General features: G+C 40.5%; 2 protein-coding genes across 2 annotated transcripts; one reads left to right on the top strand and one right to left on the bottom strand.

The window, feature by feature from the left end:
• Positions 1 to 84: 84 nt before the first annotated feature.
• LOC134660004 (zinc finger protein 571-like) lies at positions 85 to 4,463 on the bottom strand. The gene is made up of 4 exons (XM_063515702.1): positions 4,169 to 4,463; positions 2,144 to 2,234; positions 1,218 to 1,369; positions 85 to 191 (listed from the first exon to the last, which is right to left on the bottom strand). The coding sequence occupies exons 1-4, from the start codon at positions 4,461 to 4,463 to the stop codon at positions 85 to 87; spliced, it is 645 nt and encodes a 214-aa protein (XP_063371772.1).
• A 625-nt stretch (positions 4,464 to 5,088) lies between these two features.
• Positions 5,089 to 23,618, top strand: LOC134660003 (zinc finger protein 182-like). Its single transcript, XM_063515701.1, has 12 exons — positions 5,089 to 5,223; positions 5,802 to 6,016; positions 7,388 to 7,568; positions 8,536 to 8,724; positions 15,978 to 16,070; positions 16,870 to 16,962; positions 17,966 to 18,133; positions 18,605 to 18,718; positions 19,585 to 19,725; positions 21,486 to 21,587; positions 22,053 to 22,148; positions 23,412 to 23,618. Exons 1-12 carry the CDS (start codon positions 5,089 to 5,091, stop codon positions 23,616 to 23,618), a joined length of 1,734 nt encoding a protein of 577 aa, XP_063371771.1.
• Positions 23,619 to 23,973: the final 355 nt, after the last annotated feature.

The raw sequence follows: 23,973 nt of genomic DNA, 5'->3' as shown, positions 1-23,973 counted from the left end.
GTTCCGCGGTTGCGGATATTCCCAACATCTGCAACAAACTTACAATAAAAAATAATCTAAACACAACTTTGGGAACAAATTAAACTATTTTGTGAGTCTACCAGCCTTTTTGGCGTCGGCCTCCGTGCGCCCTCTGGACTGCCCCTGTCCGGCGCCGCGGCGGCCGAGCGTCGCTAAACCTTTTATACTGGCTGTACACACTGGTTGAAAACCTCTCTCAGTCTTGGCCATAAACTAGGAATCTAGCTAGACGGAGTTTAGAGCAATTATTTCATGAAACCGAAGTTGCCAAAAATACTGGGGTGCGGGGGACGAGGTGAGCAAGTCCCGTGCCGTGATTGGTCCGTTCAAACACGGACGTCACACAAAGACACTTTGACTCGAAAATGGAGAAAAACTACCGTATATGTATTTGTCGCAGAGGGGGTAGCGCTACTATGCTCAGTCTAGAGGATGTCTTGTCTGTGGTCTTGGCAAAAAACCGACCCAAGCGGAGGGCAAGACGAGACGAGTAAAATCGAGACAAGGGAGCAGTATGTACTATGTACACACTACATATAACGAAAATGACAATGTGAGCTTCAAATCGTATATTTTAAATTAATCTGGACTCGCGGCAGCGTGTCAAGATACGTATCTGCAAATATCATTTTAAGTAAACGAAATTAAAATGAAATTCGTTGTTTAATAATTTCATTAGTTATTTGCCTAAGCGATCTTATTTTAATTAATTTTTTCTTGCAGAGGGAAATGTGATCCTAATAATTTCATTCGCCTACAGTAAGTACCTATGTAAATGTACATATATACAATAACAATATCCGGCCAATATAGATCGCAAGATTTTGGCTTGGTAAACAATTTTGTACATCCTTGTAAGGTCACACTTATACACTTATAATTATCTACAGTGGCGTAGCTAGGCGTGGGCGAAGTGGGCCGTCGCCCACGGCCTCGCGCCCCAAGGGGGGCCTCGCGCGAGGCCCCTTCGGGTACGGTGAAAGATAAGGGCCTCGCAGATGCGACTTCGCCCACGGCTAGATTAGCTCACGCTACGCCACTGATTATCTAGCTAGTATGGTTGTTTTTATTATGGACTTTTATACTTTTCTTGTAATTACTAGCAAAACTACACTGATCACATTTGTAAAGTTTCTCTCCTGTGTGTTTCTTTAAATGAACTGTCAAACTTCTCTTTGTGCTGCACGCATACTCACACTGCTCGCACTTGTAAGGTTTCTCATCAGTGTGCTTAATAGCATGTGCTTGCAAATTATATCTGTAGGCAGTAGCATAACTACATTGCCCGCATTTGTAAGCCTTTTCAGCAGAATGTTTCCTTATATGAACATTCAAAATACCTGGTTTACTGCAAGCATAATTACAAAGGTGGCATTTATATGGCTTTTCACCAGTGTGTTTCGTAACGTGAACTTCCAAAAGATATTTATGGTTGCTAGCATAACTGCATTGACCGCATTTGTATGGTTTTTCACTATTGTGTTGTCTTACATGAGATCGTAAAGCAGATTTATGCGCAGTAGCATAACTACACTGAGTACATTTGTAAGGTGCTTCACCTGTGTGTTTCATTACATGAATTTGCATATGACATTTACGGGGGCTAGCGTAACTACAGTATTCACATTTGAAAAGTTTCTCTCCAGTGTGTTTTCTTGAATGGATCATAAGACTATTTTTGCAATTACTGGCGAAACTACATTGATCGCATTTGTAAGCTTTTTCGTCACCATGTTTACGTAAATGAGTTTGCAAAGAACTTTTGTGTGCGCTAGCATAATCACATTGACTACATTTGTAGGGCTTCTCTCCAGTGTGTGTTTTTACATGACTTTGCAAGTTCGATTTTTGGGTACTAGCATAATTACAATGCTCGCATTTGTAAGGACTTTCGCCCGTGTGTTTCATGGTATGAAGTTGCAAATTAATTTTTTTGCTGCACGCATAATCACATTGCTCGCACTTGTAAGGTTTTTCAATATTATGTATCTTTTCATGATATTTCAAATGATCTTGGCGGGCGCTAGCGTAACTGCACTGAGCGCATTTGTAAGGTTTCTCTCCAGTGTGTTTCAATAGGTGGCGTTGTAAATATTTTTTTAAGACACCAGTATAGCTACACTGGCCACATCTGTATCGCTTCACATTAGTATCTTTGCTCAAATGTTGGTAAGTTTCGGTGTTGCCGCTCGGTTTCTTCTGTGGAGTTAGCCCTGCAACAAGAATGTTTCATTTTTCTAAAACACATTCATTGCCACCCAGCCAAACAAGACATCCGCGTCAGGCCACAAAAATTTCTTCGTATAAAGCTGTAGTGCCACAATCCCGACTATTGGTTGTCCGGCCTGGGAACGAAATCATTAAATACCCGATAGTCGGGTTTTCGGCACTGAATGTGTTAAATATATAGGAAATTTTTACACACATCAACCTAGTTTTACCTAAAGTGTCATTCTATGGAACTTGCTAACTATGTAAACAAACCGCCATTTTAAAATTGTCTCTGAATGTCAATTTAATAGTGACTTTTGTTTACATAGTTAGCAAGTTCCATAGAATGACACTTTAGTAGCCCGCATGCTTGTTTGTCAATATTTTAGTATACAAAAGGGTCTTTTTGATTATTTGTAAGGGGAATTAATAACTGCTGAACTGAATTTTTTGCCACGGCTCATGGGAGCCTGGGGTCCGCTTGGCAACGAATCCCAAGAATTGACATAGGCACTAGTTTTTTAACCCCAGACAACGCGGAAATTGAATTCCCCCAATCACCTAGGTATCTGCATTCTGCATCAAAAATCTAGCGCTCCACTTCAAGTAGGTCTAGGAACACAAATATTTAATTTTGACAAAGCAAATGTTTTGTTCAGAGAAAGCCATATTTGACTTATTCATGGCTTGTAGAAACACAACTATAATACTATGATGGTGGGACGCTAGGAGGTAATAAGCCCGGGTAAAAAATGCAATGGCCGATATAAAGGAATGCGGTTAATAATCAAAAGAGACTGTATGTATGTAGTGTTAAAAGTATTCTTTCTAGTTTAAATTTAGTTTTTTTGCACCTCCTAATTATAACATTTTTCATTTCTCCACTACCTAAAGGTTGTCTGGAAGAGATCGCTCTTTAGCGATAAGACCGCCTGTTGTTTACCTCTGTCTTCATGTATTATTTGTGTTTCCATGTACATTTATTCTGAGGTTGTGCAATAAAGAGGATTTGTATTGTATTGTAGTGCACTCCTGCTACTTTGCGACGGTGCATATTCTACTCGCATGCAGTACCGAGGTGTGGGCCCCGTGCGGCTGATTGACTGTGTGTATTTCGAATGCAAAAGAAAGCGGTACATGCCATTGTTAAGGCACCAAGTGACACCTCATGTAGGAACCTCTTCGAGGATCTAGGGGTCTTGACATTGCCAGGCGAACTTGTGTATCAGGTGACGCTGTTCACTCACTCAAACTTACACTTGTTCAAGAAATGTGGTACGAACGACCCATGTGCTCCATAGCAATAAGTATATTTACCATCTTGTCACTCCTAAACACAAGCTTTCGAAGTCAGAGAGTTTTGCATACATTATGGGCCCGTCTGTTTATAACAGACGGCACGCAGCGGTCAGAGATGCAGCCTCCACCGATATATTTTAATGTAGACTGCGAAAGTGGTTACTGACCTTATCTTTGTATGACGTCGAGGAGTTTTTTAAACTACCATATACATAGGTAACATAGGTTATTAACTTATTAAGATACTCATACGTAGTATTAACTTGTAATGATTACTTGTTATACAAATTGTGAATGAATACTTAGTTAACATAAATCAGATCTATATGAAATAGCCCCGTCTCCATATCGCGCGGCAAACCATCGAACATTGGCTCGCGCGGCAGCCGCGCGCAATGGATACCAGCGCATCGAGTTTGATGAAAGTACTATTGTACCTATTATTGTCTGTGACATTGAAATATTTGGTGTAAGTACTATTGTACCTATTATTGAGACTTTTTGACCTGTAACTTTGGTGTTATTAATAAAGATTTGTATTTGAGATGGGATATTTGGTATTAAGCATATTTTATATCTTGTTACACCACTGTAAAAACTCCCTTCCATCACTTACAGTTTAGGACCCACAACTGACCTGTTTGTACGTAGTGCTCCACTAGCTCGGGGCCGAGCACGGGCTCATCTTTCACGGCGTGGTCGGCGCTAAGGTCGAGTGGCTCGATTTTTACAGACACATATGTGCACGAAGGCTCGGCTTTTGTGGACACGTTCTCGCAGCTGGGCTCGTCTTGTACATTCACATAGACCAAGTCCGGCTCAGTTTTCACAAGCACTGTCTCGAACGTAGGCTCATCTTTTATACACACATCCTCACAGGGCTCAGCCTTCACGGAAACATTATCTGCGCCCTGTACCGCTGACGACTCCATTGTAAATTAAAATCTCGTATCGATATATTCTTTAGGGTTAGTATTTTGTTCAAATAGGTTGGTGTTGTTTCAAATCCATACAAATATATACAAAATGGCAGACAGGCAAATTCCGTAAATTTAGTATTCTTTTTTTTTCACAACACTACTAATACAAGTGTTCCAAAAGTGTTCTTTCGTCTTTCGCTGCTACAGCGACCTCTATCGATACATTATGTAAAACTAAAATATATTTTTTTGTTTTTTTCCTTTGGCGTCTACTAAAGTCTACTTGAACAATGTCCAGCAATAAACTAAAGCCGCTATTCACTAGCAAAAAATATGGTAGATTTTATTTTTACATACCTGGCAACATTCTTATATTGGCTGCATTGGAATGGCGTCACTACCTTTTCTTAATTGACAACAATGATTTGCTGTTGCAAAAATGCTCTCATAATGCTGTATAAAACCTTATGACATTGAGGTAAAGGTTAATTTTGATTGAAATAAATCATTTGTGTTAGTTTGTAACCGCAATAAAATAAGTCGGCCATTTTGTAGCTAGCTACGCGACAGATCCACGAAAAGTGAGCCATCCGACAGATTATATAAATAAAATCTCAAATTGTGTATCTGTATCGTAATGGATAAAGACATTTCTAGCGTAGTAACTCAGTACATTATCTGTGAATGTGGTGATAATTTTCCCAATGAAAAGTTCCTGAATATACATCTGGCGAACAATCATGGTGAAGTGGAAACCTTTCTATGCGATGAAGTAAGTATCACCATTTTCTACAAGTTCATTGTAACGGTTACAATCGATAAAACATACCTACGCTTCGTTTAGCCGGTATACTTTGTTTTGGTTACTGAGTAAAGCTAAAAATATCTCAATTTATGATTATTCTCTCTTATCAAATCAAATTCTGGACCGGTGCATTGACTAGGTACTTTACTATGTTAATTTATTTATTACGCCAGCATTTTAATAACTTACCTCTTAATAAGTCTAGTCTTATTTTCAAACCTTAAGTTTTATTGAACACTAGCGACCCGCCCCGGCTTCGCACGGGTTACACAAAAACTTCAAATTATACGCCCAAATCTTCCTCAAGAATCACAATTGATAAGTGAAAACCGCATGAAAATGCGTTCAGTAGTTATTGAGTTTATCGCGAATATACATACGCGGCGGGGGACTTTATTTTATAAGGTGTAGTGATAAGCATAATCTCTAGCCACCCGTAGTCAAAACCTATAAGCAAATTGATTCGTCTAAAAACATATTCATAAGCAGGGTCACTACCAACTAAACTAGGTGGCTGTCAACTGACCTATTGACTTAACTTTCAGTGCCCCGAAGCCTTCACCAGCAACAACAGCCTCAGCTACCACAAAAGAAGCCATGAGAAGACTAGACAAGCGCCCGGGAGACCCGAGACCATCAAGACTTACTCTCGGAAGACTCCGCAGAAGATGGTTGAGAAGAAGCCTCCGATCCTCAAGCTCAAGAACTTGAAGAGGATTGATTCCATCAGTTTGATAGAGAATTTGAAATCACTGGGAGGGTGAGTATAGAGTATTTGACCACTAGCACAGAATAAATAATAGTACTAAGTACAGAAGACTCACTCTCAAACAAAACGCGTCTGTTACGATTAGGGCTTGCAATTCGAATATTCGAATTTGTCGAATATTCGACCTGTTTTGATATTCGAATATTCGGCCACTCAGGTTTCGAATATTCGAATATTTTTTATTACTATAAAAAATCTATTTCATCCGCTTTAGTTACAGTTTCTGTGCGTTTTCCGGGTATTTACAGTGAATGAGGAACGGTAGGTACACAAATACGAAGGAAATAATATTTTTACTGTATTCCTCTCGATTAGGGCTTGCTATTCGAATTTGTCGAATATTCGACCTGTTTTGATATTCGAATATTCGGCCGCTCAGGTTTCGAATATTCGAATATTTTTTATTACTATAAAAAATATTTCATCCGCTTTTGTTCAACTAACATATTATGGATTTTTTTGTGGTCCGAAATAAATGATTTTTATTTATTTATCTTATTTAGTTACAGTTTCTGTGCGTTTTCCGGGTATTTACAGTGAATGAGGAACGGTAGGTACACAAATACGAAGGAAATAATATTTTTACTGTATTCCTCTCGACGATCAGCACAGATATGGCCGCTAGGTGGCGACAGCGCCACGCGCGGCTTATGGCTTTCCCCAAAATTGGGGCGGAACGGATGTACTTTTAGCTAGCAAAGCGACGAAATCGCGGAGTAAGCCACGCCGTTTCATTTTTTGAACTGCCAAAACGATTTTGCTACTATGTAATTTATACGAAACACTAGCATGTGACGTCACAATCAAATTACCTACTCTTATAGTTTTATACGGGTTTTAAAATAGAAACAACGCAAAAAACGGTAAAAAAATCACGTTTATTGTATGGGAAACTTCAATATTTATTTTATTCTGTTTTTAGTATTTGTTGTTATATACATCATCAGTGAAAATTTCAACTGCCTAGCTACCACGGTTGAGATATAGCCAGTGACAGATCGTGACAGACCGGCAAAGCAAAGTCTTAGTAATAGGGTCCCTTTGGGTATGGAACCCTAATAATTATTGTAGTAATTTCAGTAATTAAATAATACTGTTGTTTTTATTGCTTCTAGATTAAGGCTTCGTCACACAGGCGCGTTTTTCGGGCGGCGCGTGAGCGTTTTATATGTAAAAGCGGTGCGCCGCGCTCACGCTCCGCCCGCAACACGCGCTTGTGTGACGAAGCCTTTAGAGTTTATGGCTGTGGCAATAACAATGACAAAGTATGGCTATGTCATCATTAATATCAAATTTCATAGTCATAATTATTTGTTATAGTTATTTTGATTCTGCCCTTTAACCTGCCATGTTAATTACCAGGTTCATCAAAATCGAGCCCGCCCCAGACCCTGAACCAGAGCCGGAACCAGAACCAGAGCCGGAACCGGAGCCGGAGCCCGAGCCAGTCCTCGAGGATATGGATGAGGGGCAGGTGGTGGTGAAGAATGAGGCTACGGAGGAAAATGAGGAGACGGAGGAGATATACTACCAGTGCGATGTGGTAAGTAAGACCATTATTTATCGCTAGTTGCTAGGAATTGGTGGCCTAGCGGTAAGAGCGTGCTACTTGCAATCCGGAGGTCGCGGGTTCGAACCCCGGCTCGTACCAATGAGTTTTTCGGAACTTACATACGAAATATCATTTGATATTTACCAGTCGCTTTTCGGTGAAGAGTAGAGTCGAGGTAGAGAGAGTGTCGAGCAACTGGCTCACAGAGGCACAAGACCGAGAACGGTGGAAGAGGTTGGAGGAGGCCTATACCCGGAAGGGGTCCTAACACTTCTAGATTGTCACAAAATAGTATTTAGTTTAAAAATTGTTTGCATAAGTGTTTACGGAATAAAAAGGCTTTTTATTTTTATTTATTTATTTATTTCGGTGAAGGAAAACATCGTGAGGAAACCGGACTAATCCCGATACGGGCCTAGTTTACCCACTGGGTTGGAAGGTCAGATGGCAGTCGCTTTCGTAAAAACTAGTGCCTACGCCAATTCCTGGGATTAGTTGCCAAGCGGACCCCAGGCTCTCATGAGCCGTGGCAAAAAATGCCGGGACAAACGCGAGGAAGATGAGATGAACCTGATTCAGTAGTAGTAGTAATCACTTTATCGTACACAACACAGGTTTACATAATGTTTACAGAAATAAAGGTACAAAGGCGAACTTATCCCTGTAATCAAAGCAACTGGTAAATATCAAATGATATTTCGTACATAAGTTCCGAAAAACTCATTGGCACGAGCCGGGGTTTGAATCCGCGACCTCCGGATTGCAACCAAATATGATATGTAACTTAAATAGATAGATAGAATACTCTTTATTGGCACACCTCAGTAAAAAGATACAAAAGAAAAGAACAATTGATTAAATGTAGAGGCAGACAACAGGCGGTCTTATCGCTGAAGAGCGATCTCTTCCAGACAACCTTTGGGTAGCTTAAATGTTCATAACTAAAACATTTCCGCAGTGCAACTCCATCTTCTACACGGAATGGGATTTCAACATCCACTACCAGAGCAAGCACGCACTGAAGCTGGAGCCCAGCTCCTCCGCCGAGCTAATCTTGGAGCAGCACCTCGTCAGCGACCACGGGGTAGAGAGCATCAAGGTGGAGGCCGAGACTGAAGAAACGGCTTATTACTATGAGTGTGAACTGGTGAGTATTTTTTATTAAGCAGCTATGCCTGGTCAATATACAAAAAAAACCGGCCAAGTGCGAGTCGGACTCGCGCACGGAGGGTTCCGCACCATCAACAAAAAATAGAGCAAAACAAGCAAAAAAACGGTCACCCGTCCAAGTACTGACCCCGCCCGACGTTGCTTAACTTCGGTCAAAAATCACGTTTGTTGTATGGGAGCCCCACTTAAATCTTTATTTTATTCTGTTTTTAGGATTTGTTGTTATAGCGGCAACAGAAATACATCATCTGTGAAAATTTCAACTGTCTAGCTATCACGGTTCGTGAGATACAGCCCGGTGACAGACGGACGGACGGACGGACGGACAGCGGAGTCTTAATAATAGGGTCCCGTTTTTACTCTTTGGGTACGGAACCCTAAACACCGGCAAAGTGCGAGTCGGACTCGCGTTCCAAGGGTTCCGTACATTAAGTCCGACTCACGCTTGACTGCACATTTCTAATAGGTTTTCCTGTCATCTATAGGTAAAGAACTATTTTGTGTATTTTTTTTTTTAATTTTAGACTCCGTAGTTTCGGAGATAAAGCCCCGGAATCGTCATTTTTTGCCTATTTTCTTGAATAACTGCTAAACTATTTGTCCAAAAATTATAAAAAAAAAAATATTTGAGATTCTTACAATGAGCTCTTTCATTTGATATGTAACACGATATAGTTTGAAAAACTTTATTTTTTAATTTTCTCATTTAACCCCCAAAAATGGCCTCCGTATTTAAAATTTATTTATTTGCGTTACACGTCCGTCTTTGGGTCACAAACTTACATATGTGTGCCAAATTTCAACTTAATTGGTCCAGTAGTTTCGGAGAAAATAGGCTGTGACAGACGGACAGACAGATGCACGAGTGATCCTATAAGGGTTCCGTTTTTTTCTTTTTGAGGTACGGAACCCTAAAAATCACCACTTTGGACAAGACTCCAGGTTGTTACCTTTTGAAACACAGGGCTAATCACTTTTAATCAACTGAGCTACCGGAAAATTCGGTGGCTCATGTGGTTAAGGGGGCTGGTACAGGTCTGCAACCCAACTGCAACTTGTTATATGAGAACTGCACGCCAACTGCTACCAGGTTCAGACGCGTTTTTGACCCTTCATCTTACGCGGGCTTTACTGTATAATATTACATATTTAATACAAACGCGGTAGACCCCGCGATATATTTTCATTGTTTTTACCTTAAATTCCGACGTTTCAGCTGAGGTCACGGACAATGAAACTTAAACTTATATATCGCGGTAGACCCGTTTGTGTAATTAAATATGTGTACAAAACGCGAGAGTTTAACCTTTTCCACGCCGTGTCAAACACAAAAGCTGTCACTCAGACGCCACGTCATTGAAGTGTCAAAACTGAAGTTGAACTTTATGTATATGCACGTAGGTCGATGTTGCTCTGTGGTCTGTGACCGATTAATCGGTCTTTGGCGTTGAATCTACGGTGCGGATATATCGGTCATTGGCGTCCAAAAGGTTAAAGTTCTGTATAATATTGTCTTAGTTTTCTCTTCTGAATTCAATTCGTAAAGCTTGTAAATTGACATTTTATTTCGATGAAACCATTTAACATTTGCTGAAAAAATGCTAATTAAGGACTGATTTAGACAGCGCCCGAACTCGCATGCGATTTTAGTTACATTGCGGAGTGTGGTTAACGTCCAATTCAACCGACCGATCAAAACCCGCAATCTAATGAAACTCGCATCGTTTAAATGGGCCCTAACTGTCAAAAGCATAATTAATCTTGCTATAAATTATCATCAAAATAAAAAGTCAATTTTGGCTTGACAGGGGAAAGAAGAGATACACAAACCGGCACCGAAAACTGTCACAGGAGGCGAGTCAGTCACGAACAGAGCCCACATGACAGATTCTGTCAAACCAGACGATGGTGAAAGATTCGACAAAACAGAAATGACAAGTCAAGAACACTCAGAAACTGTCAATTCAGAAGGCGTTAAAGATGTAAATACTGTTCAAACGACAGATGATATCGTACACTTCAAATTAGAAGTAACGGACAATGAACAAGAAAATGATTTACTGAAAGTAGTAGGAGAAAAGGAAAAGAAAAACGGTAGACCAAAGAAAAAGAAACGCGGTAGACCACTAACTTACGACGTATACGCTAACATGCCTCCAGGGCTAAGCAGGTATCAGATTGAAAAACTAGCTAAAGAAAGAAAAATACAAGCAAGAAAAGACCAGACAAGAGCAGCGGCCGCTAAATATCGAAGGAATTATCCGGAAAGAGTGGCTGAAATTGCCGCTAGATATAAAATGAAGAATCCAGAAGAAGTGGCTGAAAGTAGAAGAAAATCAACTGCTAAATATAAAATGAATAATCCAGTAAAAGTGGCTGAAATTAGCAGAAAGTCATCCGCTAAATATAAAATGAATAATCCAGAAAAAGTGGCTGAAACTAATAGAAAATCAAGTGCTAAATATGCCAGGTGTCACCCAGAAATGGTAAGGAGGAAGAGCAAGAAATATCACGAGAAGAAGAAATTGGAAAAGCTGGGAATTAAAGTGGAAGTTTGTGAAGTGGACGTGGAAGTTAGTGAAGTGGAAGTGGAAGTTAGTGAAGTGGAAGTGGAAGTTAGTAAAGTGGACGCTGAATTTGAAAGTATTTTAGGTTTTTAATCTTACTAGGATTCGAACCCGGGACCTATACTTCGTTTTTTTTAGCATTAGAAATTTGGTGAACAATCTTGATGTGTCTTTTAATTGAAAAACACATTTTAAAAATAACTCACGGCAAATATGTAACAATTATGAATCTAATACGATCTTTTATAGTCTTCTGCTTTCATAAGTAATAGTTATTGATTTTTAAAAAGTGTTTTTCAATTAAAAGACATGTCAAAATCGCTTACTTTCTTTCAAGTTCTTTCTAATACTAAAAAAAACGAACTATAGGGCTGTGTAGGCAGGGCCACTATCGACTAGGCTACGGAGGCCGTCAAAGAGAGTATGAGCATTCCCTACAAATGTTTGTCTTGCCCCATCCAACCTTAAACATTTATTTACGTTCTCTAAAATAACGTATGCATATTATGTAAAGACAGATAAGACAGTATTGTAACGCTATATAATATTATGCGAAACTCTGCGTAGGGGGCGCCCCTTCCACAATCCTTTACAATCTAAGGGTCTATCGCAAACGAGATTCGAAATTTGTTATCTAACCTATCTATCACTCTTGCATATTCGAGCGATAAAGAGGCAGATAGCCGAGTTTCGATTTCGCGTTTCCCGGTAGGCCCTTTGTAAACAAACCGCCTTGATGTATCAATGTCATGTTTTATTGTCTGTGAAAACTTGTCAAAAAACAGTAGGCACAGTATGTATAAGTCTATGGTTTACGATAGGTGCTAGTGCAGCATTCTAGCGGCAGAACATTGCAGTAATACCCCCTATACGTCTACAAGTAGGTACGATCATTAATTAATGTATCAATATATTTATAAATCTGTAAAAAAAATGAAAGTGTGTTTCATTTCATCATCATTGGCCTTAGTGTCTATTGCAGACGATTTATGGTGTAAGACATTACACCGCCTGGGACGGAATAAAGGAAACGCAGGGATGCCCAGCACCATAGAGAAAAAAATACATAGAGTGCTCACTCCATACATCAGTTTTAGTACCAAAAAGACTAGTAGCATCTAGCATCGAGTAGCGGAACTATCAGTACTGCTACTTGACAATAGATGTAGCACCGACCGGAAAGTCTTATGCTGTAGAAATAAGATTTTCCGGTCGGTGCTACATCTATTGTCAGGCAGCAGTACTGATAGTTCCGCTACTCGATGCTAGATGTAGACACTGAAATTAATAGTCTGAACTGATGTATGGAGTGAGCACTCTTGTCTTACTATATTTCTCTATGCCAGCACCTGCATTACCCTCTCGGCTTCTCTGTCTTATCCCACGGGAAAGGCGAGCCAATACCAGGCGTGGCTCGCTCCGCCATTTCGTCGCTTTGCTACAGGTAGCTAAAAGTACATCCGTTCCACACCAATTTTGGGGAAAGCCATAAGCCGCGCGTGGCGCTGTCGCCACCTAGCGGCCATATCTGTGCTGATCGTAACAGACGCGTTTTGTTAGAGAGTGAGTCTTCTGTACTTAGTACTATTATTTATTCTGTGCCAATACGTGTGGAGACAGAATTTGCCGCTTATGGATGCTGCTGAGCATTCCTAGGGTCACCCGAGGTCACATGTAGTTTTTTTGTTATGTCCTGGAAAAGGATATGGGCGGATATAAAAAGCTTGTAACAAAGAGAATTTGAAATAGAGGTGGATTATCAAAATAAATTATGTAGCCACAGTTTTACTGCCATCTTTCGACAGAAGATTAAAACTGTTAGAACTCCATTTGACTTTGATCCTTATTCTTTCACTGATATGTGTCAATTTGTTAAATGTCACATATTAACGCCATCTACTCGAGACTAGGCCAAAGGTATGGTGCAATCTTTTCGAGCGATGACACCATCGCCATACCTACCTTTTGATTACTGTCGAGTAGATGGCGTTAATTTTTAGGCTACATAATTTATCATGACAGTAACTCTATATAGAAGCGCTGGTGGCTAGCGGTAAGAGCGTGCGACTTGCAATCCGGAGGTCGCGGGTTCAAACCCCGCCTCGTATCAATAAGTTTTTCGAAACTTATGTACAAAATATCATTTGATATTTACCAGTCGCTTTCCGGTGAAGGAAAACATCGTGAGGAAACCGGACTAATCCCCTTAAGGCCTAGTTTCCCCTCTGGGTTGGAAGGTCAGATGGCAGTCGCTTTCGTAAACACTATTGCCCACGCCAATTACTGGGATTAGTTGCCAAGCGGACCCCAGGCTCCCATGAGCCGTGGCAAAATGCCGGGACAACGCGAGGAAGATGATGAGTAACTCTCTATACACTCTATTCTTGTAATAATGTAATTGAAATTGAAAATATCTATTTCAGATTTGCATCCATATTTGTTAGTATAACTTAGGAATAATGTAAATTTTTGTACATAATATACTTACTACTAAATACAACTATATGTATATACCTAAACTATTTTCAGAGATGCGATTTATTTGAAATACTTCTATTTAAAATGCAAATACAAAATGCAAAATACCTATTTTGTATTTTGCATTTAAATGCCTTTTAGTAAAAAGCATTTTGTATTTTATTTGAAATACTTTTCGAGATGTATTTTGCATTTTGCATTCATTTCAAAATGCAAAATACTTTGTGATTAAGTTTAGCCAACATTACCAGTCAAACAAAATGAAATGAACGAATGACGCTTGTATTGCCGAATTTGACCGATAGAGGCCATGCCAGTCAGAGTGCGCGCCTTATTCGCTCCGTGCAAAGCACCCGTAGGGGAAGCCGAAACGATCGCAACGCTTGATGTGGCCAATAATAACAAGATTGGTATCAGTGTTTCTGTCAATTCCCATACTTCTCAGTTATTTTAGCTTTATAATCATACTTACGATAAAAATTGGTCACGATAGCTATTGTGTGGTAAACTGCAATAATACTGGACGAAACCGTAATAGTAAATTTTATATATTTTCAACGCCGAGCTAGATATTAGCTTTTTATACCATATAGTACTATTCCAGGCTTAACAACGTAATGGCTAAACATTTTATCTAGTCTATGTCAACACAGAGTTTTTCTTGTATGTTAATAAAATAGCTAATACAGTGTACCAACATTAAGTGATTGTAATATTAGTTATTTAAAGCCCGTCAAAAGCACACTTTACGACAAAGCACGTAGGGTTATCTGTCGTCTGTCACAAGTGTCACAACAGACATTGTGCCTTAAGCGGGAGAACATAAATTTTTAACATAAAATGTGTTGATTAAAACCTGTGAAAAAGGTCAAAGTTTTTATAATTGCAAGCATCGTACGTATCCCCAGGAAAAGGATCACTAAGTGAGTTATCAAAACATAGTGAAACATGCGTTTATTCATTGAATTTGTAACGAAACAACAACGAAGGATATTGACCGAATAATATAAAATACACAGATAATTCTTACTGTTTTCACTAAAGCAAAAACCAAGTGTATTTAACATTAAATACGAATAGATTCCGCACATTGTTAAGTACATTATAGTAAATATTTTTAAGGAATAATCTTTATTTTGTTGCGCTCGCTATTTGACAGCGCCGACCACGTTGCGAACGCTAGGCGGCGCTGCCATCGTGCACGGTCTCAATAGTCGTTTAGACTTGCGGCTCGCGGCTCGGCTCGTGGCTCGCCTCGACGCACTCGCGTTCGGCTTGTCATTCGGTTATAAACCTTATGCCGTGCCGTTAGTGTTTAAATTATATTAGTTCGACGAGCTTGCGAGCCACGAGACGAGCCGCGAGCCCACCGCTTACACTCGCGTTTCGTGGCGGGGCTCGCGGCTCGTCTCGTGGATCGCGCGAGAGTCTAAACCGGCTATTATGTCTGACTAGTGTCAATGTCAAACGAAAACGACGAACATGATCTATGGCTATGAAACGCAACGCCGCTGACGCCGACGATTCGATTTCACTGGTGAAGTGGTTACTGATTTGATTACCTACTTTTATGATATTGAAGTGTTGTTGTTATCCCTACAATACTGGAACGGCTATGTACTGTACTACAACAAGATAATTTAGATAATGTAAACATTTACATGATTTACATTATTGATACGCGTACCTACTGATAAATATGACCAAAATGTCATGCATAAGGTGCCATGTTATTAGACGTTTTTGTTCGGCTCGGCATTGTGTCTCTATTTCTCATGATAAATAAGTACCTAAAATAAATAAAAATATCTGAGATTTGGTCAAAAGGTATTTTATTTTGAAAAAGTATTTTGAAAATACCTATTTTGTATTTAGCATTTGAAATACAAAACGCAAAACTATTTGGTATTTTGCATTTGAAATAGTAAATCTGAAAAGTATTTTGCATTTTGTATTTAAATGCTTTTTTAAAACCATTTTGTACATCTCTGACTATTTTCTAAATTTACGAAATCCTGTAACTTGGCTAATCCAATGCGCCAGTATAGGATTCTCAAGCCTCTCTGCAATGACCTCCAGAATGCTGTTGGTACTGCCCCTAAGCCTGCCCATCATCGAGACGATTTTCTTTCGCATGACTGCGTGAAAATCGTCTATAATATACTTATAATATACTTGTCGACAGTGCCACAAGATCTTCGCGAGCGAGAAGTACTTCAACGTGCATTACAACAAGACGCACAGCGGAGCCCTGCTGCCCGCCACCGAGGAAGACGAGGTGCGTAGCCTATACTACACCTTCAATTAAAAAAAAAAACAACGGGTTGCACTCAGGGAGTGCCGGCAGAAGTGAAAACTCAATATTGCAAAATGTCGGCAGCACTATGTATAATTGAGGTTAACGCCATCTAGCGTTATTTAGTCGCATTACTTGAAACCCCTAAGCACATCACTGTTAGTACTCGAGTTATAATAATACCAGTTACAGGGAAATTCACTAGATGGCATTTAAATCAATAAAGAATAACTCTATGACATTGAAGTAACAGTTTTTCGATCAGGCCACGTGTCCGTCTTACGGTCACGTGACACCTCTCGCAAGTTTAACATTTTTTCCCCATCACAAAAAGTGCACAGCGCCGCTAAACAAGTTTACACTTCACTAAAAATTTAAAAACCCCCCGACTATAAGATTATAAGAGCTGATGATCTTCAAACGGCTGAACAGATTTTCATGGAACATGGCTAAGAACACTCGGTATAAAATTATCTATGACACAAAAAAAATTTGGGAGCTACGATACCACAGACATATACACAGACAGACACGTTAAACTTATAACATCCCTCTCTTTTTGCGTTAAGAAAATAAGCCTTAAAAGTGAAAACAATAATTATTAAATATATTAAAAACGGGTCACTCACGTATTTTAAGTATAAAACGCTCGACATGTTTCACTCCGTACCGAGGAGTGTCATCAGGAGCTTGCGTTTACGGTGGCGGACCGTCCCAGACACGCAAGCTCCTGATGACACTATAAATGTAAATATAAAGATTTATGTTATTTTGCGCGCAGATAATAGAAGAGCAAGCGCAGGAGGAGCCTGCGCCCGCGCCGGAGACCAAGCCCAAGGCCCCCGAGCAGGTCATCTACTACAAATGTGACCTGGTAAGAATACTAATTAGGGTTCCGTAGCCAAATGGCAAAAAACGGAACCCTTATAGATTCGTCATGTCTGTCTGTCTGTCTGTCTGTCTGTCTGTCCGTCTGTCCGTCTGTCCGTCTGTCTGTCCGTCCGTATGTCACAGCCACTTTTCTCCGAAACTATAAGAACTATACTGTTGAAACTTGGTAAGTAGATGTATTCTGTGAACCGCATTAAGATTTTCACACAAAAATAGAAAAAAAACAATAAATTTTTGGGGTTCCCCATACTTCGAACTGAAACTCAAAAATTTTTTTTTCATCAAACCCATACGTGTGGGGTATCTATGGATAGGTCTTCAAAAATGATATTGAGGTTTCTAATATCATTTTTTTCTAAACTGAATAGTTTGCGCGAGAGACACTTCCAAAGTGGTAAAATGTGTGTCCCCCCCCCCCGTAACTTCTAAAATAAGAGAATGATAAAACTAAAAAAAATATATGATGTACATTACCATGTAAACTTCCACCGAAAATTGGTTTGAACGAGATCTAGTAAGTAGTTTTTTTTTATACGTCATAAATCGCCTAAATACGGAACCCTTCATGGGCGAGTCCGACTCGCACTTGGCCGCTTTTTTTTACTATGACTATACCAATCATGTATACATTCATCATCATCATTTATACAATAACAATATTACGTTGTGTTTGAAATCTTAAATCTAGGCACATGCATACAAAAACATTACTTGAAATCTTACGCTGAACATCTTACAATCATCTTCCTCGCGTTGTCCCGGCATTTTGCCACGGCTCATGGGAGCCTGCGGTCCGCATGGCAACTAATCCCAGGAATTGGCGTGGGCACTAGTTTCTACGAAAGCGACTGCCATCTGACCTTATTGGGATTAGTCCGGTTTCCTCACGATGTTTTCCTTCACTGAAAAGCGTCTGGTAAATGTCAAATGATATTTTGTACGTAACTGCTATGCTGAACATCTTACAATGTCATGTTTAATTTCAGTGCAAAATCCTGTACCCGAGCGAGAAGGCGTACAACTTGCATTTCGACAAGAAGCACGGTGGGCAAAGTTGCCAGGACGCCCAGCCCACCGGGTTCCAGCTGTTGGAACAAGAGCTGGCAGAGGATTGTGGCAACACGGTGCCTTTGGAAGTATTCTCGTGTGAATTCGTAAGTTTTGAGCTTACTATTAATCTAAAGAGAGTAGGGCAAAGTTGCCGAAAGTAGGGCAAAGTTGCCGAAAGTAGGGCAAAGTTGCAATATAATGCAGATTTTAAATTACTTAAAGATAGATATGGGCTCAGTTAGGCCCTGTCCTATTTTGTATACGGCAACTGGCTATTTAAGAAGCACGGTGGGCAAAGTTGCCAGGACGCCCAGCCCACCGGGTTCCAGCTGTTAGAACAAGAGCTGGCAGAGGATTGTGGCAACACGGTGCCTTTGGAAGTATTCTCGTGTGAATTCGTAAGTTTTGAGCTTACTATTAATCTAAAGAGAGTAGGGCAAAGTTGCCGAAAGTAGGGCAAAGTTGCCGACAGTAGGGCAAAGTTGCAATATAATGCAGATTTTAAATTACTTAAAGATATGGGCTCAGTTAGGCCCAGTCCTATTTTGTATACGGCAACTTTGCTCTTTAACAAGCACGGTGGGCAAAGTTGCCAGGACGCCCAGCCCACCGGGTTCCAGCTGTTGGAACAAGAGCTCGCAGAAGACTGTGGCAACACGGTGCCTTTGGAAGTATTCTCGTGTGAATTCGTAAGTTTTTGTCTTACTATTAATCTAAAGAGAGCTGGGCAAAGTTGCCAGATAATGCCGATTTTAGATTACACTTAGACATGGCTAAGTTAGGCCCAGTCCTATTTTGTAGACGGCAACTTGCTCTTTAACAAGCAAGGTGTGCAAAGTTGCCAGATAATGCAGATTTTGAATTACACTTAAAGGCTAAGTTAATCCCAGTCTTATTTTGTATACTACGGCAACTTTGCTCTTTAACAAGCACGGTGGGCAAAGTTGCCAGGACGTCCAGCCCACCGGCTTTCAGTTGTTGGGGCAAGAGCTGGCAGAGGATTGTGGCAACACGGTGCCTTTGGAAGTATTCTCGTGTGAATTCATAAGTTTTGATCTTATTATAAATGTCTACTTTGCAAAAGAAAGCTGGGCAAAGTTGCAATATAATGCAGATTTTAGGTATACATATATTATGGCAACGGCTACGGCTACGGCGTGCAAAGTTTCTAGGTACGATAGAGGTGAAGTTTACGGAGGATTGTATTTTAGAAATCTTTAATTATTTGATGAATATGGGTTTACAAGGTGTACAATTACATATTTTAGTTGGCGCGCATTACATACTTTGCATATTATTTACGCTTTACGTGTCTCAGCAACCCTTTCTTTACCGAATTTAAACTGTACTAGGTGGGTATTTAATATGTTTAATATAGTTTTACAGTCTATTGTGTAAATAATTAACCACTCGAGCCCTATGCATAGACAACGTAAAGAATATCTTATTTGCAGGGGTTTTTAACTTCATTTTGTATGTTGTGCGCATGCAATGACACATCCATGGGACTCCACTAGTTAATTGATAAATCTAAATGTGTCTATGTTTTTTGTAGTGCTCAAAAACGTATACGATGAAGCGCTCCATCCAGCTCCACCGCAAGCGCGTGCACGCCGAGCAGCTGCGCCGGCACGCCGAGCAGCACAGGGCCGCCAACCGGAGCAAGGTGTGCGACGTGTGCGGCCGCGCCTACAACGTGAGTCATATACTCTGTAGCTTTCTAATAGACCCCGAAGGCTAATCCTATTTTTTTTTTTTTTTTTTTTTCTGTGCTCCTCCAACATGATCGGAGACTTTTTCTAACTACGTTTCCATTCATACCAGTTCTCGCTTGTATACCTCTCGTACTTGCATACTTCATACAATTCTTTCATTCATCCTTCATCTTTTTTACTATCCTGAGTGGGATTCTCAGCTAACTATATATCTTTAAATTTATATATTATTTCTAGGTGTTGAATAAAACAAGGGTGGACATGAGGGGTTTTTTAGGGATTATCTTGGGGTTTACATTTTTATTTCTTATTTTTTGTGTTTTATTTACAACTTACTTTTTTATTATACTTATTTCTAGTTTACTATACTAATCCTATTGTCTATTGTTCAGTAAAACCGCACGTGCTACTTACCTGCAAAAAAGGGCACCTGAGCGCGGGCTAGTCCGACGCTCAAAAAACCAATGTAGGTGCGCTCTCCGATAACGCGCGTTTGTTACGCATCTCGATGACACATTTTAGACTGGTTCTGTAGCGTTCGACTCGCCGGCACTCAGTAACCGAAGTACCGATTTTTTATGCAGGTGGTTGTGGCACGTGGCACGAGCGGTTTTTCTTAACAATAGACAATAGGATTAGCCTTCGGGGTCTATTAGAAAGCTACAAACTATACCAGGGATGTTGCGAACATCCGCATCCGCAACCGCGGAACTTCCGCATTATTTTCAACATCCGCATCCGCATAAAATCGATGCGAAGCTTATGCGGATGCGGATGTCGAACAAGTCGGTACAGGAACGTCTTAGCGGCGGCGTAAGTGCTAGGTAATTTCGTCATTACCTATAACGAAATCGTCTAGATCCAGAAAAGTCGGCCAAGTTACTGTTTACTAAATATAACGCACCTATATTCTTGCTCAAATACTAAACGTTTCGTTTTTTTTTTAATAAAAAAATACTAAAAATGTAATATTTGACGTTTTCTAAGTACCTAATCTTGACATCCGCATCCGCGGATGTGAGCCTTTAAATAACCGCATCCGCATCCGCGGATGTCAAAAAATCTGCATCCGCAACATCCCTGAGTTATACTATACCCAAGTGGTAACTTTGCCCACTGAGAAAAAAGGGATTACAACTTACTTAACGCGCCGACAATGAGTTCCACAACATTGCCCGCTGAGTCGCTCGGCCGCGCTTACAGCGTGAGGTTGTACAACTTTGCCCGGGTAAAGTTACAACGTTTCAGCTCTGGTTTCCTAGGATAGCAATGCCTACAATGACTACGTCCGTCATCCATATTTAGCCGTATTATTTTGTATGGAGACGGCCGCCTTATGACGGCACCGCTATCCTAGAAAAACAGAGCTTAAGCACGAAGAGCCGAAGAATGCTATCATGAACAAACAATTCAAAATTAGCATCAGATTTTTACTTTGCCACACATGTGGATGAAATGTAACTTCCATATCAGTTTTGAACCCATTTTTGAAAACGATAATATATATATTATACGTGTTACATCAGCCACTGAAAGTGGGATGGGTACACGTTGTGTAGGTCATACTGAGCAACTTTTTGGATGGCTGAAGTTAATATCTTGTATGGGAGTGTCAATTTTCTTTTCGCGATTTCAGGTTTGGTCCCATAGTAAAAGTTGCTCAGTATGGCCTATACAACGTGTACCCATCCCACTTTCAGTGGATGATGTAACACCTTGTACATAATATGTGTTGTTGCAGTCTAACGCCGCGCTGCGCTACCACCAGCGCCGTCACACCGGGGAGAAACCCTACGCCTGCAATATCTGCCCCAAGAAGTTCACCATGCCCATGTTCTTGCAGGTACCTTACCTAATAATCAGCCTATAGAATATATGCATGATGGAATTATGTAATAAAAAAAGTCCTAAGCTAATTACGAGTAATATACGGTTTATTTCAGGTTTTTTTAGTCACTCGCGCGACATTGTTCGGAAAGCATTTTGAGAAGCATCCGACCGGCTCCGGTCGGATTCCATCGCGTCTGCCATACATAATGAAATGAAAATCTTCAAACTAGCAATGGCTGCCAATGTAAAGCCTGGCCTGGAATATATTATCACGCGCCATATTGCGGAATTTCACTGGAACTATTTTTTTCATACTATACTGAACTGTCAACCTATACTGTGAGAATAATATTGCCCTCTTGACAATGATCATATATTACTGGTCAGGCTTTATTAGGTACCTTGAAAATGCCCTCCGGCGCGGCCCGACTCCAGCCGGTCGGCGGGAATCGTACATAAATCCTATTATGTTTTGTAGATCCACATCAGAACACACACGGGGGAGAAACCATACGAGTGCCCGCACTGTCCGAAAGCTTTCACCAACAAGGCGGCGCTCATCAGACACGACCGGGTAAGATCTTACATCGATATGTCGCAGCCAACTGGTTGAATTAGACAACTAATTAGTTGGCTGAAGAACAACCAGCCATGATTGATCGCAACGTTTAACTAGATGGCTAAACGTGGTGTAGTCAACAGTCGTTTAGGTAATTTGGACATTGATGAATTTGATGTTAGTATTTTATTGTAATTCTTTTTCCATCTCTCTAACTTTTTTAGGTTACATTTAAATCACATGGCTGAGTGAACCAGTCGTTTTCAAAGAGCTGACTTTCAATATGCCAAGTTGTTAAATGTTGAGTGATTTTCTATCGGCCTAGGCGACTAATTAGCTGGCTAAGGCTAACTCAACCAGATGGCTGCGCTAGATACAATCCATTATGTAGATTGACATGATGATCCACTCATTTTTTTTTTAACTTTCAAAAAGGAAAAGAAAAATTGTACCATTCAATTACTTACACTTAGTAAAAGCAGGACAAGTGCGAGTCGGACTCGCCCACCGAGGGTTCCGTACTTTTTAGTATTTGTTGTTATAGAAATACATCATCTATGAAAATTGCAACTGTCTAGCTATCACGGTTCATGAGATACAGCCTGGACCGACAGACAGACGGACGGACAGCGGAGTCTTAGTAATAGGGTCCCGTTTTTACCCTTTGGGTAGGGAACCCTAAAAATATTACCATTCCTAAAAACTTGTCATCTAGCATATAGGGTAATTTGCCAGTAACTGACCACTGTTAGTAATTGGCCACCAAATGTATTCTATTCACCTATAAACAAAATTCGGGTCTCTATTGTTTCCCAAATAGTTTTAAGCCATAATGTATTGTTTGCCCGAATTTTCGTTAGTCATAATTCATTTGGTTCAGAAACGCGTCACTTTTCAGGATTGCCATAAAACAAACCTAACCTAACCTGACCTATCTATAGGATAACTTGACGAAAATCCTGATGACTAATGATAATATGACAAACAATACATTACGACTTAAAACTTTATGGGAAACAACGGGACCCCACAGAATTCATTTTAGTACTCGTATAAGGTTTCAATAACTAGGTGAATAGAATTCATTTTTATTTTAGAGCGGCCAGTTACTAGTGAATTACCCTGCTTAGGGCCACTTGCACCATTAACTAACCCGGGGTTAAACCTGGAGTTACCATCATTACCATTACAATTTGACGCTGGGTTAACGGTTTAACCGGTTAACCCCGGGTTAGTGGGGTGGTGCAAGTGGCGTTTATTGTATTGTTTTTTTGTCAGGTCCACACCGGCGTGAAGCCCTACCAATGCCCGGAGTGCGGTAAGTTTTTCACGCAGTCCAACTCCATGAAGCTCCACGTGAGCACCGTGCACCTCAAGCTGCCGGCGCCCTACAAGAGCGCGTCACGGCGCAACCGTAGTGAGGCCCGGGCGCGCCAGAGGGCGCTCAAGGACCCCGGGCATGAGGAGCTCGTTCTAGGGGATTAGGGGGGGGGGGTTCGCCTTTGTACATTGTGTCATAGAGAAAAAACCGGCCAAGTGCGAGTCGGACTCGCGCACGGAGGGTGCCGCGCCATCAACAAAAAACAAGCAAAAAAACGGTCACCCGTCCAAGTACTGACCCCGCCCGACGTTGCTTAACTTCGGTCAAAAATCACGTTTGTTGTATGGGAGCCCCGCTTAAATCTTTATTTTATTCTGTTTTTAGTATTTGTTGTTATAGCGGCAACAGAAATACATCATCTGTGAAAATTTCAACTGTCTAGCTATCACGGTTCGTGAGATACAGCCTGGTGACAGACGGACGGACGGACGGACAGCGGAGTCTTAGTAATAGGGTCCC

This window comes from Cydia amplana, chromosome 26 (genome assembly GCF_948474715.1).
Source record: "Cydia amplana chromosome 26, ilCydAmpl1.1, whole genome shotgun sequence".
Lineage (NCBI taxonomy): Eukaryota > Metazoa > Arthropoda > Insecta > Lepidoptera > Tortricidae > Cydia > Cydia amplana.
The sequence above is the reverse complement of the archived record's forward strand: the minus strand, read 5'-3'. Positions and strand labels throughout refer to the sequence as shown.